Raw genomic sequence first — 16,233 nt, forward strand, 5'->3', positions numbered from 1 at the left:
GAACAACATGTGTACACGAAAAAACAACAGCCCGAAGGGAACAGGGCGGGTGCTGGGTCTCCCAATTGGAGCTAGAAGAAAAGGAATTTACGGTAAGTAAACAAAGAAGGGAATTTTGTTACTTACCGTAAATTCCTTTTCTTCTAGCTCTTATTGGGAGACCCAGACGATTGGGTGTATAGCTACTGCCTCCGGAGGCCACACAAAGCATTACACTAAAAAGTGTAAGGCCCCTCCCCTTCTGGCTATACACCCCCCGTGGGATCACGGGCTGCTCAGTTTTAGTGCTAAAGCAAGAAGGAGGAAAGCCAATAACTGGTTTAAACAAATTCACTCCGAGTAACATCGGAGAACTGAAAACCGTTCAACATGAACAACATGTGTACCCGCAAACAAACCAAAAATCCCGAAGGACAACAGGGCGGGTGCTGGGTCTCCCAATAAGAGCTAGAAGAAAAGGAATTTACGGTAAGTAACAAAATTCCCTTCTTCTTCGGCGCTCTATTGGGAGACCCAGACGATTGGGACGTCCAAAAGCAGTCCCTGGGTGGGTAACAAAATACCTCAAGTTAGAGCTGCAAGACAGCCCTCCTCTACGAGGAGGCCACTGCCGCCTGCAGGACTCTTCTACCTAGGCTGGCGTCCGCCGAAGCATAGGTATGCACCTGATAATGTTTGGTGAAAGTGTGCAAACTCGACCAGGTAGCTGCCTGGCACACTTGTTGAGCCGAAGCCTGGTGTCGTAATGCCCAGGACGCACTCACGGCTCTGGTTGAATGGGCCTTCAGCCCTGAAGGAACCGGAAGCCCCGCAGAACGGTAGGCTTCCAGAATTGGTTCTTTGATCCATCGAGCCAGGGTGGCTTTAGAAGCCTGCGACCCCTTGCGCTGGCCAGCGACAAGGACAAAGAGTGCATCAGAGCGGCGCAGGGGCGCCGTGCGGGAAATGTAGATTCTGAGTGCTCTCACCAGATCTAACAAATGTAAATCCTTTTCATACCGGTGAACCGGATGAGGACAAAAGGAAGGTAAGGAGATATCCTGATTAATATGAAACGAGGATACTACCTTAGGGAGAAACTCCTGAATGGGGCGCAGCACTACCTTGTCCTGGTGGACCACCAGGAAGGGAGCCTTGGATGACAGCGCTGCTAGCTCAGACACTCTCCGAAGAGACGTGATCGCTACCAGAAAGGCCACTTTCTGTGATAGTCGAGAGAGTGAAACATCCGTCAGAGACTCGAAAGGCGGCTTCTGGAGAGCAACTAGTACCCTGTTCAGATCCCATGGATCTAACGGCCGCTCGTACGGGGGGACGATATGACAAACCCCCTGCAGGAACGTGCGTACCTGCGGACGTCGTGCTAGACGCTTCTGAAAAAAACACCAATAGCGCCGAGACTTGCCCTTTAAGGGAGCCGAGCGACAAGCCCTTTTCCAACCCAGATTGCAGGAAGGAAAGAAAAGTAGGCAATGCCAATGGCCAGGGGGACACTCCTTGTACAGAGCACCAGTAAAAGAAAATCTTCCACTTCCGTGGTAGATCTTAGCAGACGTGGGCTTCATAGCCTGTCTCATGGTGGCAACGACCCCTTGGGATAATCCTGAGGACACTAGGATCTAGGACGCAATGGCCACACAGTAGGTTCAGGGCCGTAGAATTCAGATGGAAAAACGGCCCTTGGGACAGTAAGTCTGGCCGGTCTGGTAGTGCCCACGGTTGACCGACCGTGAGATGCCTGTCGCCAGAGCTCTTTGATCGTCATGAAAACCGGGACCTTGCTGTTGTGCCGATTCGTGAAACCCGTCCGGGTGCAGAGACCATTCTCCTGCGTCCACGCCCTGGTGACTGAGGAAGTCTGCTTCCCAGTTTTCTACGCCCGGGATGTGAACTGCGGATATGGTGTATGCTCTGTCTTCCACCCCTAGCAGAATCCGGCGGACTTCCTGGGAGGCTCGCCGACTGCGTAGTCCGCCTTGGTGGTTCATGTATGCCACCGCTGTGGATTGTCCGACTGAATTCGGATCTGTTTGCCTTCCAGCCACTGCAGGAAGTCTTGCAGGGCAATATACACTGCCCAGAGCTCCAGACAATTGATCTGAAGAGTGGACTCCTCTGAAGAGAGTCCTTGATCGTCTGAGAAAGGGGGACGTTCCTGTGTAGGGACATCGACTTCCCCTCCCATTAGCGAAGAATGTTCTATTGAAGTGGACGCAGATGAAACTGCGTGAAAGGGACTGCCTCTGGATGAGGTGTCTCCTTGAAGGAGAGACTGCACCCCCGTCTGTAGTGACCGCTGTTTGTCCAGTGGAAGCTTCACCATCGCTGAGAGAGTGTGAAACCCCAAGCTAAGATATGCCAGCGATTGGGTTTAACTTTGAAAAGTTGAGGACCCACCCGAAACTCTGGGAAGTCTCCAGCGCCATGTTCAGGCTGTGTTGGCATGCCTCTTAAAAGAGTGCCTTGACAAGTAGATGGTCTAAGTAAGGGATCACAGGGTGACCCTGAGAGTGCGGGAGTGGTCCCACTGCTGCCATGAACTTGGTGAAAACCCTTGGGGCTGTCGCCAGACCGAAGGGTAGGGCTACGAACCGAAGATGCTCGTCTTCAATAACGAATCGTAGCAAACGCCGGTGCTCTGGAGCAATCGGCACGTGGAGATGAGCATCCTGATGTCTATTGATGCTAGGAAATCTCCTTGAGACATTGAGGCAATGACGGAGCGGAGGGATGCCATCCGGAACCGCCTGGTTTTCACGTGCTTGTTGAGCAGTTTAAGGTCCAGAACGGAACGGAAGGAGTCGTCCTATTTTGTCACCCCGACCAGATCGGAGTAAAAAGTGTCTCTTGTTCCTGAGGAGGAACCGGGATTACGACTCCTACTGCCTACAGAAGAGCCTCGGCTCGGCCGGTGAGGAAGTTTTTGCGACAAACTGTCTCTCACCCACCGGCCATTGACCTGTGGCAGTTAAATGTCGCTAAAGCGGGGGAGTCTGCCACCGACCGCGGACGCGGAGAGAGAGGGCTGAAAGTCATGAGGAAACCGCCTTGGTAGCGGTTCCTCCGGCTGCCTTCTCCGGGCGTGATTGAGCCCGCCAGGAACCTGCGCCCCTCTGAGCCTTTTGAGTCCTGTTGGACGAGGGCAATTGGGACGTGCCCGAGCCTGGGAAGGACCGAAACCTCGACTGTCCCTTCTCCTGATGGGTCTTGTTTGATAGCTGGGGTAAGGAAGAATCCGTACCCTTGGACAGTTGAATGATTTAATCCAACCGCTCACGAAACAGTCTGTCACCAGATAAATGCAATCTGGTTAAGCACTTTTGTGGAAGCAGCATCTGCTCCAATCCCTTAACACTAGGAGCGTAACAACACGGAGTTGGCGGACGCCACTGACGTACGGCTCGTAGAGTCCAGGACAGCATAAACAGCTTGAGTCGCAATGCCGACATTGCGAGGTGAAGGACGCTACTGCGGCCAAGATGTACATGTGACCGCGTCCCTCTGCGCAATACTAGCTGAAATAGCTTGGAGTGCCTCTATGGCTGCGAATGCCGGGGCAACCGACCCGCCGATAGCTTCATAGACAGATTGCAACCAGAGGGCTATCTGTCTGTCAATGGCATCTTTAAGTGAAGTCCCATCTTCCACTGCAACTATAGATCTAGCCGCAAGCCTGGAGATTGGGGGATCCACCCTTGGAGCGCTTGAGCACGTCAGGGGGGAAGAGACAACGCGTATCCTCAATACGGTTGGAGAAACGCTTATCGGGATAAGCGTGGTGTTCCTGGACTGCTTCTCTGGAGTCAGAGTGACCAGAAAAGTACTCAATATACGCTTGAGATACCGAAATAGGGATTTCTTCTGCTGTGAAGCTGACCCCTCCACTGGAGGAGTTGAGGGAGAAATACCCAACCTTCCATTGATGGACGCTATAAGATTATTCACTATAGCGTCACCATCCGGTGTATCCGGATTGAGAGCGGTCTCAGGATCAGAGTCCTGAACAGCTACGTCTGCATCATCATACAGAGAGTACTGTGATGAAGTCGAGGGCTGTTCTTAGGGAGCTCGCTTAGGCCGTCTGGGACTGTCGTCCGTGTCAGAGCCTGCACCCTGGGATGCATGGGACCCTCCTGGAGCCATGATTTGTTTCGAAATCAGGGTGGCCAGGGGCATTGAATCAACATTGCCCAAGGTCTGTCTGGACTGCAAAGTCTGTAAGATGTTAGTCATAGTCACAGACAATATATCAGCGGAAACTGCAACTCCGTCCCTGTCCCTGGACAGGGATCACAGGTGGTTCTTTTGGCCACCTGTAGCAGAGACCCCGTTGAGTAATTGCACACACTGGGGGTCCTGGAACAGTATCGCATGCAGTACAAGCAGCATAGAAAGCCTGTGCCTTGGCACCCATGCTTTTTTTTTTTTTTTTTTTTTTTTTTTTGCTGTCTAGCCATCTAGGAGCATTAGCCAAGAATAGCGACCGTACAGTGCAATGTATAGCATACAAGCATGAAGTACAATAAACACTTCAGCACATGCAGTACAAGGAGCATAGAAAGCCTGTGCCTTGGCACCTTTGCTTTTCTGCGGCCGTTGTCTAGTTATTCAGGAGCATTAGCCAAGAAAAGCGACATACAGTGAATGTATAGCATACAAGCATGAAAATAACCACTGCAGCACATGCAATCCAAGCAGCATTGAAAGCTTGTGCCTTAGCACCCTTGCTTTTCTGCTGCTGTTGTCTAGTCATCAAGGAGCATTAGCCAAAAATAGCGACATGCAGTGAATGTACAAGCATGAAAATAAACTCTGCAGTACATGCAATCCAAGCAGCATTGAAAGCTTGTGCCTTAGCACCATTGCTGTTTGCTGCCGCTGTCTAGCCATCTAGGCGGGTAGACAGCCAAGAATAGCCCTTACAGTGCAATGTAAAACATACAAGCATAAAGGACACATGACACTGCAGCACATGCAAGACAAGCAGCATATAGAGTCTGTGCTTTAGCACCCCTGATCTTTTGCTGCTGTTTCTAGGTCTGCATCCTGAATAGCGACCGTACAAAAGTACAACAGGACACTTCGGCATTAGTGGGTCAGCACTTTAGTTGCCGCTTACCGCCCGCACAAAAGCGGGTGTGTGGCGCCGGAATCCTGTGCTGCTCGACTGTCCCGTAGCTCAGCGCTTGTCTCCGTTTTCCCGCTCTGCGTGCCGGAATGGCTGCCGGCGTCCAGAGGAGAGGGGCGGGCCGAGGGCGTGCCCGAGACAAGAGCGGGAACCCGGCGCCCACTGTGTCTAGTGAAGGGGGCTGGAGATGCAAATAAGGCTCCAGCCCTCGGCGCTGCTATAGAACAGCGTCTCTCCCTTTCCCTGAGTGACAGGGAGGGGGCGGGAACGAAGCAGCGCTAGGCCGCAAAAGCCGGGGACTAAAGTTAGAAGCGCCGCCGCCGTAAAAGCGCGGTCGGCGCGTCCCCGGCGCACTACAAGTCGCAGCTGCGCCGCCGCTCCAGGGGCGGTCGGCGCGGCGGTCCCCACACGTAAAGTCCCCCAGTAATCTGCAGGGACTATAAGCCCAGCGCACAGCGCTACAGTCCCCGGCGCACTAGCACACCCAGCAAGCCTGGAGTGTGCGTGGCCTGCCATACGGGGACACAGAGTACCTGAAAGTTGCAGGGCCTTGTCCCTGAACGGCACTCCCGCTCCACATCCAGCAGGTTCTATGGGTCTGTGGATGGAGCCCGGCCTCAGGGCTTGGTGGCCGGAAAGATCCCACTTCCTCAGAGCCCCTCAGGGGGATGGGGAAGGAAAACAGCATGTGGGCTCCAGCCTCCGTACCAGCAATAGGTACCTCAACCTTACAAACCGCAAGTGGGGTGAGAAGGGAGCATGCTGGGGGCCCTAGTATGGGCCCTCTTTTCTTCCATCCGATATAGTCAGCAGCTACTGCTGACTAAACAGTGGAGCTTATGCATGGATGTGTGCCTCCTTCGCACAAAGCTTGAAAACTGAGCAGCCCGTGATCCCACGGGGGGTGTATAGCCAGAAGGGGAGGGGCCTTACACTTTTTAGTGTAATGATTTGTGTGGCCTCCGGAGGCAGTAGCTATACACCCAATCGTATGGGTCTCCCAATAGAGCGCCGAAGAAATTCCCTTCTTTGTCGCTCCATTGGGAGACCCAGACAATTGGGACGTCCAAAAGCTGTCCCTGGGTGGGTAAAATAATACCTCGTAATAGAGCCGTAAAACGGCCCGTTCCTACAGGTGGGCAACCGCCGCCTGAAGGACTCGTCTACCTAGGCTGGCATCCGCCGAAGCATAGGTATGCACCTGATAGTGTTTGGTGAAAGTGTGCAGGTTCGACCAGGTAGCCGCCTGGCACACCTGCTGAGCCGTAGCCTGGTGCCGTAAAGCCCAGGACGCACCCACGTCTCTGGTAGAATGGGCCTTCAGCCCTGAGGGAACCAGAAGTCCAGAAGAACGGTAGGCTTCGAGAATTGGTTCCTTGATCCACCGAGCCAGGGTGGATTTGGAAGCCTGTGACCCCTTACGCTGACCAGCGACAAGGACAAAGAGTGCCTCCGAGCGGTGCAGGGGCGCCGTACGGGAAATGTAGATTCTGAGCGCTCTCACCAGATCTAACAAATGCAAATCCCTTTCACATTGATGAACTGGATGAGGACAAAAAGAAGGTAAGGAGATATCCTGATTGAGATGAAAGGTGGATACCACCTTAGGAAGGAATTCCGGAACCGGGCGCAGCACCACCTTGTCCTGGTGAAACACCTGGAAAGGAGCCTTGCATGACAACGCTGCTAGCTCAGACACTCTCCGAAGTGATGTGACTGCTACTAGGAAGACCACCTTCTGCGAAAGGCGAGAAAGAGAAATATCCTTCAAAGGCTCAAAAGGTGCCTTCTGAAGGGCCATCAGCACCCTGTTCAGATCCCAGGGTTCTAACGGCCGTCTGTAAGGAGGGACGATGTGACTAACCCCCTGCAGGAACGTGCGTACCTGTGGAAGTCTGGCCAGACGCTTCTGAAAGAACACAGAGAGCGCTGAGACTTGTCCCTTAAGGGAGCCGAGCGACAAACCTTTTTCCAATCCTGATTGAAGAAAGGAAAGAAAAGTGGGCAATGCAAATGGCCAGGGAGAAAATCCCTGATCAGAGCACCAAGATAGGAATATCTTCCACGTCCTGTGGTAGATCTTGGCAGACGTTGGTTTCCTAGCCTGTCTCATAGTGGCAATGACCTCTTGAGATAACCCTGAAGACGCTAGGATCCAGGACTCAATGGCCACACAGTCAGGTTGAGGGCCGCAGAATTCAGATGGAAAAACGGCCCTTGAGACAGCAAGTCTGGACGGTCTGGTAGTGCCCACGGTTGGCCCACCGTGAGATGCCACAGATCCGGGTACCACGACCTCCTCGGCCAGTCTGGAGCGACGAGGATGGCGCGGCGGCAGTCGGCCCTGATCTTGCGTAACACTCTGGGCAACAGTGCCAGAGGTGGAAACACATAAGGGAGTTGAAACTGCGACCAATCCTGAACTAAGGCGTCTGCCGCCAGAGCTCTGTGATCGTGAGATCGTGCCATGAATGCCGTGACCTTGTTGTTGTGCCGGGACGCCATTAGGTCGACGTCCGGCATCCCCCAGCGGCAACAGATCTCCTGAAACACGTCCGGGTGAAGGGACCATTCCCCTGCGTCCATGCCCTGGCGACTGAGAAAGTCTGCTTCCCAGTTTTCTACGCCCGGGATGTGAACTGCGGAGATGGTGGAGGCCGTGGCTTCCACCCACATCAAAATCCGCCGGACTTCCTGGAAGGCTTGCCGACTGCGTGTTCCGCCTTGGTGGTTGATGTAGGCCACCGCTGTGGAGTTGTCCGACTGAATTCGGATCTGCTTGCCTTCCAGCCACTGCTGGAACGCTTTTAGGGCAAGATACACTGCCCTGATCTCCAGAACATTGATCTGAAGGGAGGACTCTTGCTGAGTCCACGTACCCTGAGCCCTGTGGTGGAGAAAGACTGCTCCCCACCCTGACAGACTCGCGTCCGTCGTGACCACCGCCCAGGATGGGGGTAGGAAGGATTTCCCCTTCGATAATGAAGTGGGAAGAAGCCACCACCGAAGGGAAGCTTTGGCTGCCTGAGAGAGGGAGACGTTCCTGTCGAGGGACGTCGACTTCCTGTCCCATTTGCGTAGGATGTCCCATTGAAGAGGACGCAGGTGAAACTGCGCGAAAGGGACTGCCTCCATTGCTGCCACCATCTTCCCTAGGAAGTGCATGAGGCGCCTCAAGGGGTGTGACTGACCTTGAAGGAGAGATTGCAACCCTGTCTGCAGTGACCGCTGTTTGTTCAGCGGGAGCATCACCATCGCTGAGAGGGTATGAAACTCCATGCCAAGATATGTCAGCGATTGGGCCGGTGTCAGATTTGACTTTGGAAAATTGATGATCCACCCGAAACTCTGGAGAGTCTCCAGAGTAGCGTTGAGGCTGTGTTGGCATGCCTCTTGAGAGGGTGCCTTGACCAGCAGATCGTCTAAGTAAGGGATCACCGAGTGACCCTGAGAGTGGAGGACCGCAATTACTGTAGCCATGACCTTGGTGAAAACCCGTGGGGCTGTCGCCAGGCCGAACGGCAGTGCCGCGAACTAAAGGTGTTCGTCTCCTATGGCGAAGCGCAGGAAGCGCTGATGCTCTGGAGCAATCGGTACGTGGAGATAAGCATCTTTGATATCGATCGATGCAAGGAAATCTCCTTGGGACATTGAGGCGATGACGGAGCGGAGGGATTCCATCCGGAACCGCCTGGTCTTTACGTGTTTGTTGAGCAGTTTTAGGTCCAGGACAGGACGGAAAGACCCGTCCTTCTTTGGAACCACAAACAGGTTGGAGTAAAAACCGTGACCCTGTTGCTGAAGAGGAACCGGGATCACCACTCCTTCTGCCTTCAGAGTGCACACCGCCTGAAGAAGAGCATTGGCTCTCTCGGGGGGCGGAGATGTTCTGAAGAATCGAGTCGGAGGACGAGAGCTGAACTCTATCCTGTAACCGTGAGACAGAACGTCTCTCACCCAACGGTCTTTTACCTGTGGCAGCCAGGTGTCGCAAAAGCGGGAGAGCCTGCCACCGACCGAGGATGCGGTGTGAGGAGGCCGTAAGTCATGAGGAAGCCGCCTTGGTAGCGGCACCTCCGGCGGTCTTTTTTGGACGTGACTTAGACCGCCATGAATCGGAGTTCCTCTGATCCTTCTGAGGCCTTTTGGACGAGGAGAATTGGGACCTGCCCGCACCCCGAAAGAACCAAAACCTCGACTGTCCCCTCCTCTGTTGGGGTAAGTTTGGTTTGGCCTGGGGTAAGGATGTTTCCTTTCCCTTGGATTGTTTGATGATTTCATCCAATCTGTCACCAAACAAACGGTCGCCAGAAAATGGCAAACTGGTTAAGCACTTTTTGGAAGCCGAATCTGCCTTCCATTCCCGTAACCACAAGGCCCTGCGTATTGCCACCGAATTGTCGGCTGCAACCGCCGTACGGCTCGCAGAGTCCAGGACAGCATTAATAGCGTAGGACGCAAATGCCGATGTTTGAGAGGTTATGGACGCCACTTGCGGCGCAGTCGTACGTGTGACTGCGTCAATTTGCGCTTGACCCGCTGAGATAGCTTGGAGTGCCCATACGGCTGCGAATGCTGGAGCAAAAGACGCGCCGATAGCTTCATAGATGGATTTCAACCAGAGCTCCATCTGTCTGTCAGTGGCATCCTTGAGTGAAGCCCCATCTTCAACTGCAACTATGGATCTAGCCGCCAGTCTGGAGATTGGAGGATCCACCTTGGGACACTGAGTCCAGCCCTTGACCACGTCAGGGGGGAAGGGATAACGTGTATCCTTAAGGCGCTTGGAAAAACGCTTATCTGGACATGCTCGGTGTTTCTGGACTGCCTCTCTGAAATCAGAGTGGTCCAGAAACATACTCGTACGCTTGGGAAACCTGAAACGGAATTTCTCCTGCTGAGAAGCTGACTCCTCTACTGGAGGAGCTGAGGGAGAAATATCCAACATTTGATTGATGGACGCGATAAGATCATTCACTATGGCGTCCCCATCAGGAGTATCAAGGTTGAGAGCGGCCTCAGGATCAGAATCCTGATCAGCTACCTCCGCTTCATCATACAGAGAGTCCTCCCGCTGAGACCCTGAACAATGTGATGATGTCGAGGGAATTTCCCAGCGAGCTCGCTTAGGCGGTCTGGGGCTGCGGTCCGTGTCAGAGACCTCACCCTGGGATCTATGAGACACCCCGGGAGGACATTGTTGTTCCAACTGAGGGGGACCAGGGTGCAATGATTCCACAGTGCCCATGGTCTGAGATACCGGTCTGGACTGCAAGGCTTCTAGTATCTTAGCCATAGTCTCAGAAAGTCTATCAGTAAAAACTGCAAACTCCGACCCCGTCACCTGGACAGTGTTAGCAGGTGGTTCCCCCTGGGCCACCCTTAGCAGAGGCTCCGGCTGAGTAAGTGCCACAGGGGCCGAGCATTGCACATAATGAGGGTCAGTGGAACCTGCCGGTAGTATAGCCGTACATGCGGCGCAGGCAGCATAGTAAGCCTGTGCTTTGGCACCCTTGCTTTTTGTGGACGACATGCTGTTGTCTCCTCTGAGCAATCCAGGAGGGTATATAGCCAAAAATCAACCGTGCACCATACAGTGTAAAGTATAGCCTATAATCATATAATCTATAAGTACACTTCTGCACTAGTGAGGCCAGCACCTCAGGTGCTGCTTACCGCCCGCTCAAAGCGGTTGTGTGGTCACCAGAATCCCTGCCTGGGTCTCCCAGAGCTTGTCTCCCCTCTCCAGCGTCAGAAGAGCTGACAGGAATGGCTGCCGGCGTCCTGAGGAGAGGAGGGGGCCGTGGGCGTGCCCTAGAAAGTGCGGGAATCTGGTGCCCCACTGTGCACAGTGAGGGGGGTGGAGTATGCAAAGCATGTTCCAGCCCTCAGTGCTGACGCCCTGTACAGCGTCCCGCCCTTCCCCTGACTGGCAGGCCTGGGGGCGGGAAAAGAGTGAGACTAGGCCGCAAAAGCCGGGGACTAAAGTTATAAGCGCGGCCGGCGTATAAGCGCGGTCGGCGCGGTAGTCCCCGGCGTACTAACACTCCCAGCCGCGCTGCAGTGTGAAATGGCAGCGCGCGGTCAGCGCGGTAGTCACCAGTAAACTAACACACCCAGCCACGCTGCAGTGTGTGATGGCACAAGCGCGGTCAGCGCTGCGGTCCCCGGCGCACTAACACACCCAGCAATGCTGGAGTGTTTCTGTGCGCGGTCCCCACGGGGACACAGAGTACCTCAAAGTAGCAGGGCCTTGTCCCTGACGATACTCGGCTCCTTGTCCAGCAGAGTCCCCAGGGGCTGTGGATGGAGCACGGTCTCAGTGCCTGGAGACCGATTAGGATCCCACTTCACCCAGAGCCCTAAAGGGGATGGGGAAGGAAAACCGCATGTGGGCTCCAGCCTCCGTACCCGCAATGGATACCTCAACCTTAACAACACCGCCGACAAGAGTGGGGTGAGAAGGGAGCATGCTGGGGGCCCTGTTATGGGCCCTCTTTTCTTCCATCCGACATAGTCAGCAGCTGCTGCTGACTAAGCTGTGGAGCTATGCGTGGATGTCTGCCTCCTTCGCACAAAGTATGAAAACTGAGGAACCCGTGATGCACGGGGGGTGTATAGACAGAAGGGGAGGGGCTTTACACTTTTAAGTGTAATACTTTGTGTGGCCTCCGGAGGCAGAAGCTATACACCCAATTGTCTGGGTCTCCCAATGGAGCGACAAAGAAAAGTGAATTACAAAGTTGTAGGGCATCATCAATTCAATATGAATCGACATCTTGCATACAGAAATGCTTTGATTAGAACGTGTAAACCTCACAAGGCTGCGGACGTGAAGCGATACCTCATGGAGACCTTCCTACAAGTCATTGGGTACGGTGGCTGTGTGGAGTTGCCTCCGGTCACCTGACCTCACCCCATTGGACTTCTTTCTGTGAGGTCACATCAAACAGCAGATGTATGCGACCCCTCCACCAACATTACAGGACCCCTGACGACGTATCACAGGTGCTTGTGTCACCTGCCCTATTGCACGACGTGCAGCAAGATACAGTATGCTGTGCAGAGGCCAGATGTGCATTGCAGCTGACGGGGGCCACTTTGAGCATCAAAGTTACATGAGCGCTATATGGGTGACCAGCATTCAATGTTTTCGGGGGGGGGTCATGGGTTTCATATCATAGCATTTCTGTATGCAAGGTGTCGATTCGTATTGAATTGATGATGCCCTACAACTTTGTAATTCACTTTTTTCCCTCTATCTAGTTCCGTTTTCGAGTAAAAATGCTAACTCCGTTGTTTTCCACCAGGTGGCGCTATAGGTGGTTTCATTGCGTAGAGCATGGCTACTTTACTATACCTAGACACCACTTCTATGCCTATAGCTGCCCCTGTTCTCAAGTTAATGGCGGTGGACAGGATATGGGTGGACACACTGTATAGGAGTTAAGTAATATAACTCATAAGGGACAACTGAACACAGGGGGGGAAAAAACCCCAAAAAACATTAAAGGGGTTCTACCAAGTCTGGAAAGGATCCTCTATTTTAAGGATAGGAGATAACATCCGGATTGCTGATGGTCCGACCATCGGGACGGCCACCGATCCAGAGAAGAGCGGATGTGCACATGATCAACCACCACTCCATTCACAGCCCCGTTTCTTGAAGTTAAAGGGACTATCATCAAATGAATGACTGTGCAAACCAAGTATAGGCACTCTGTGCATCATGATGTGGCCAAACAATTAAATACATGTTCTCACCTCCTTAGTTTCCATCTATCTCCACCCTCTCCTCTTTGATTGACAGCTGAAAGTTGGAGATGGATGAAAAAAAAAAACAAGTGGGAAGGTGGATTGAAATGTTTGGCCGCCATGATGCTCTGAGCGTCTGTGCTTGGTTTGAATAGTCATTCTATGTTGACCGAGTCCCTTTAATGAGGTTATAGCCCCAGCAACTGGGACGTTTATCACCTATTTCAAGGACGGGGTACATATATCTTCCAAACTTAGTACAATAACATTAAATCTCTGTAGAGGAATGAAGGGAAAAACATTCACCATAGAAATAGATGGCGTTTATTAATTCATCTGTCAGAGCGAATCTAAGGGAGTCAGTCACAGTCGCTTTTGATTACACGGGTCCAGCTGCTGAGCTCCACAATCTGGCATCATGCACTATATGGGCAAAGAATCAGCTTATCCAATGAATTTGGGGGATTTCCTTCAGTCACACTGCCCCCGGCGTGCAACACCAGGCCCGTCCAGTGCCCCCGGCATATAGCATCCGGCCCCTCCAGTGCCCCCGGCATACAACATCCGGCCCCTCCATTGCCCCCACTATACAACATCCGGTCCCTCCATTGCCCCCTCTATACAACATCCGGCCCCTCCATCGCCCCCGGCATACAACATACGGCCCCTCCATACAACATCCAGACCCTCCATTGCCCCCACTATACAACATCCGGTCCCTTCATTGCCCCCACTATACAACATCCGGCCCCTCCATCGCCCCCGGCATACAACATCCGGCCCCTCCATTGCTATGACAAGAGTCTCCCCAATAATTTCTCATCTTATCTGGATACAAGGAACAGAATCAGAGGCATAGAAGCCTGAGCGACCATTGATTAATCACCGGTGATGGCGAAGCTTATGGACTCCAAATAATTAATGGAAAACCATAACTCTATGCTGCGATTCGGAGAGATCACACCCCTTTTATTCCCTCCAGGGACCCCTCACCTCAGAGAGCTTACGGCCATCGTAATTGCAGATTATACAGTTGGTGACCCCCAGTCTGTGCAGGTTCCCCACCACACTGCGGAGACGCTCAGCATTCATGTCATTGGCGACAACGACCCCCGTGTTCTTCATCAATTGGGCTGTGGATGCAGGAACATTGTCATAAGAGTAATGGCCCCGAGGCAGAAGACCCCAAAATATACAACAACTTGTCAGTAACCGAAACCCCCGCTATACTCACCCATATAACTGGTCTTCCCACCAGGAGCGCAGCACATGTCCAGGACACGCTCACTTTCTTGAGGAGCCAAAGCAATGACCGGTAAAAGACTGGAGGCGCCCTGAAGCATGTAATGTCCGGCCAGGTACTCCGGAGTGGCCCCTGGAGGAGGACACATATTACACAACACATACACATATACACATATATATATATATATATACATACATACATATATCACAGTCCAAGACTGTGCCCGGCATCAGACCCCAAACACTACAAACTTACCAATGGGCACTGAGGAATCATAAATGACCAACCCAGTCTTTGACCATTTGCCCAACGGATCCAAATTGACTCCACGGTTGATAAGAGCCTAAATAAAAAAGCAAGAAAACGGGGCAGCATTACAGTACTTATATTCTTGTACATGGGGAGCAGTATTATAGTAGTTGTATTCTTGTACATAGGAGCAGTATTATAGTAGTTATATTCTTGTACATAGGAGCAGTATTGTAGTAGTTATATTCTTGTACATAGGAGCAGTATTGTAGCAGTTATATTCTTGTACATAGGAGCAGTATTATAGTAGTTATATTCTTGTACATAGGGGCAGTATTATAGTAGTTATATTCTTGTACATGGGGGGCAGTATTATAGTAGTTATATTCTTGTACATAGGGGGCAGTATTATAGTAGTTATATTCTTGTACATAGGGGCAGTATTATAGTAGTTATATTCTTGTACATGGGGGGCAGTATTATAGTAGTTATATTCTTGTACATAGGGGCAGTATTATAGTAGTTATATTCTTGTACATGGGGGGCAGTATTATAGCAGTAGATATGTAGGAAAGACTGGACAAATCTTATGAATGTGATGTGGAGGTGGTTCTACCTGTGCCAGGTCACGTCTTCTGGTCTTCAATGTGTTGGTTCTGATGGTTACTGGACGTTGAACCTCACAAGACTCCAGGAAGTCAACCAACTGTAAAGGAAGAGGGAAGTAATGGTGGCTTTCGGAGACATCGGGAAGGACATCCCTTTTTGCGTCGTGCAGCATTCCCATATAGATAAATCTTACTGGTAATTCTCACCTCTGATACTGGAAACAGGTCGCTGAGCATTTCGATCATGTAGTCGCCGTAGCTGTAGTAGGTGGACAGATCCCGCCGGAGCACATCGATGTATTCCTGTCTTGAATGCTGTCCTCCTCGTTTAGCAAAATCTTGCAATACAGCTACAATATCCTTAATCCGTTCTTGCACATTGGTGAGGTCCAGGTGTGTGGAGACTGACTAGTGATGTAAGGAGGTGGACACGACACCGACTGCAAACTACACTGATATGTATAGGGGAAGGGGAGGAGGGGGGAAGGGGAGGAGGGGGAAAGGGGAGGAGGGGGGGGAAGGGGAGGAGGGGGGGGAAGGGGAGGAGGGGGGGGAAGGGGAGGAGGGGGGGGAAGGGGAGGAGGGGGGAAGGGGAGGAGGGGGGAAGGGGAGGAGGGGGGAAGGGGAGGAGGGGGAAATCACAAACCTCTGAATAAATACCTAATACAGTGGCGAACAACAAGCTTGTGTCTTTTCATAAAGGCCCCCAGAGAAAATTACACCCCATAATGAAGACCACTACACAAGGATACGCTGAGTCTCCAATTCCTCTGCAGTTGGCAGGGTAAAGGGCTCATCTCCGTCTACATTGAGCTGGATGTCTTCTTCATCCTCTGCCTCCTTCTCCCTGGATTTAATGAGAACATTTCATTTGCAAGTTTGTATATCACGGATTATTAAAAGGGCAGAGAAAGAAGGGCAGGGAGCAGCAGTATGGAGCAGGAGGGAGAAAAGGAAGGGCAGGGAGCGGTAATAGGAAGTGGAGGGGGGGAGAAAAGGAAGGGCAGGGAGCAGCACTGCAGAGCAGGAGGGAGAAAAGGGAGGGCAGGGAGCAGCACTGCGGAGCAGGAGGGAGAAAAGGAAGGGCAGGGAGCAGCACTGCGGAGCAGGAGGGAGAAAAAGAAGGGCAGGGAGCAGCACTGCGGAGCAGGAGGGAGAAAAAGAAGGGCAGGGAGCAGCATTGCGGAGCAGGAGGGAGAAAAGGAAAGGCAGGGAGCAGCACTATGGAGCAGGAGACAGAAGAAGGG

General features: G+C 52.5%; 1 protein-coding gene across 1 annotated transcript in view; it reads right to left on the reverse strand.

Moving 5' to 3' along the window:
- NOP2 (NOP2 nucleolar protein) overlaps window positions 1-16,233 on the reverse strand; it is a 53,229-nt gene that overhangs the window by 23,747 nt on the left and 13,249 nt on the right. The window contains exons 7-12 of the mRNA XM_075348327.1: window positions 15,739-15,833; window positions 15,194-15,390; window positions 14,995-15,084; window positions 14,385-14,472; window positions 14,118-14,258; window positions 13,877-14,016 (exon numbers count right to left, since the gene is read on the reverse strand). Of these exons, the coding sequence (XP_075204442.1) occupies window positions 13,877-14,016; window positions 14,118-14,258; window positions 14,385-14,472; window positions 14,995-15,084; window positions 15,194-15,390; window positions 15,739-15,833 (751 nt within the window). The remainder of the gene's footprint in view (window positions 1-13,876; window positions 14,017-14,117; window positions 14,259-14,384; window positions 14,473-14,994; window positions 15,085-15,193; window positions 15,391-15,738; window positions 15,834-16,233) is intronic.

This window comes from Anomaloglossus baeobatrachus, chromosome 5 (genome assembly GCF_048569485.1).
Source record: "Anomaloglossus baeobatrachus isolate aAnoBae1 chromosome 5, aAnoBae1.hap1, whole genome shotgun sequence".
NCBI classification, from domain to species: domain Eukaryota; kingdom Metazoa; phylum Chordata; class Amphibia; order Anura; family Aromobatidae; genus Anomaloglossus; species Anomaloglossus baeobatrachus.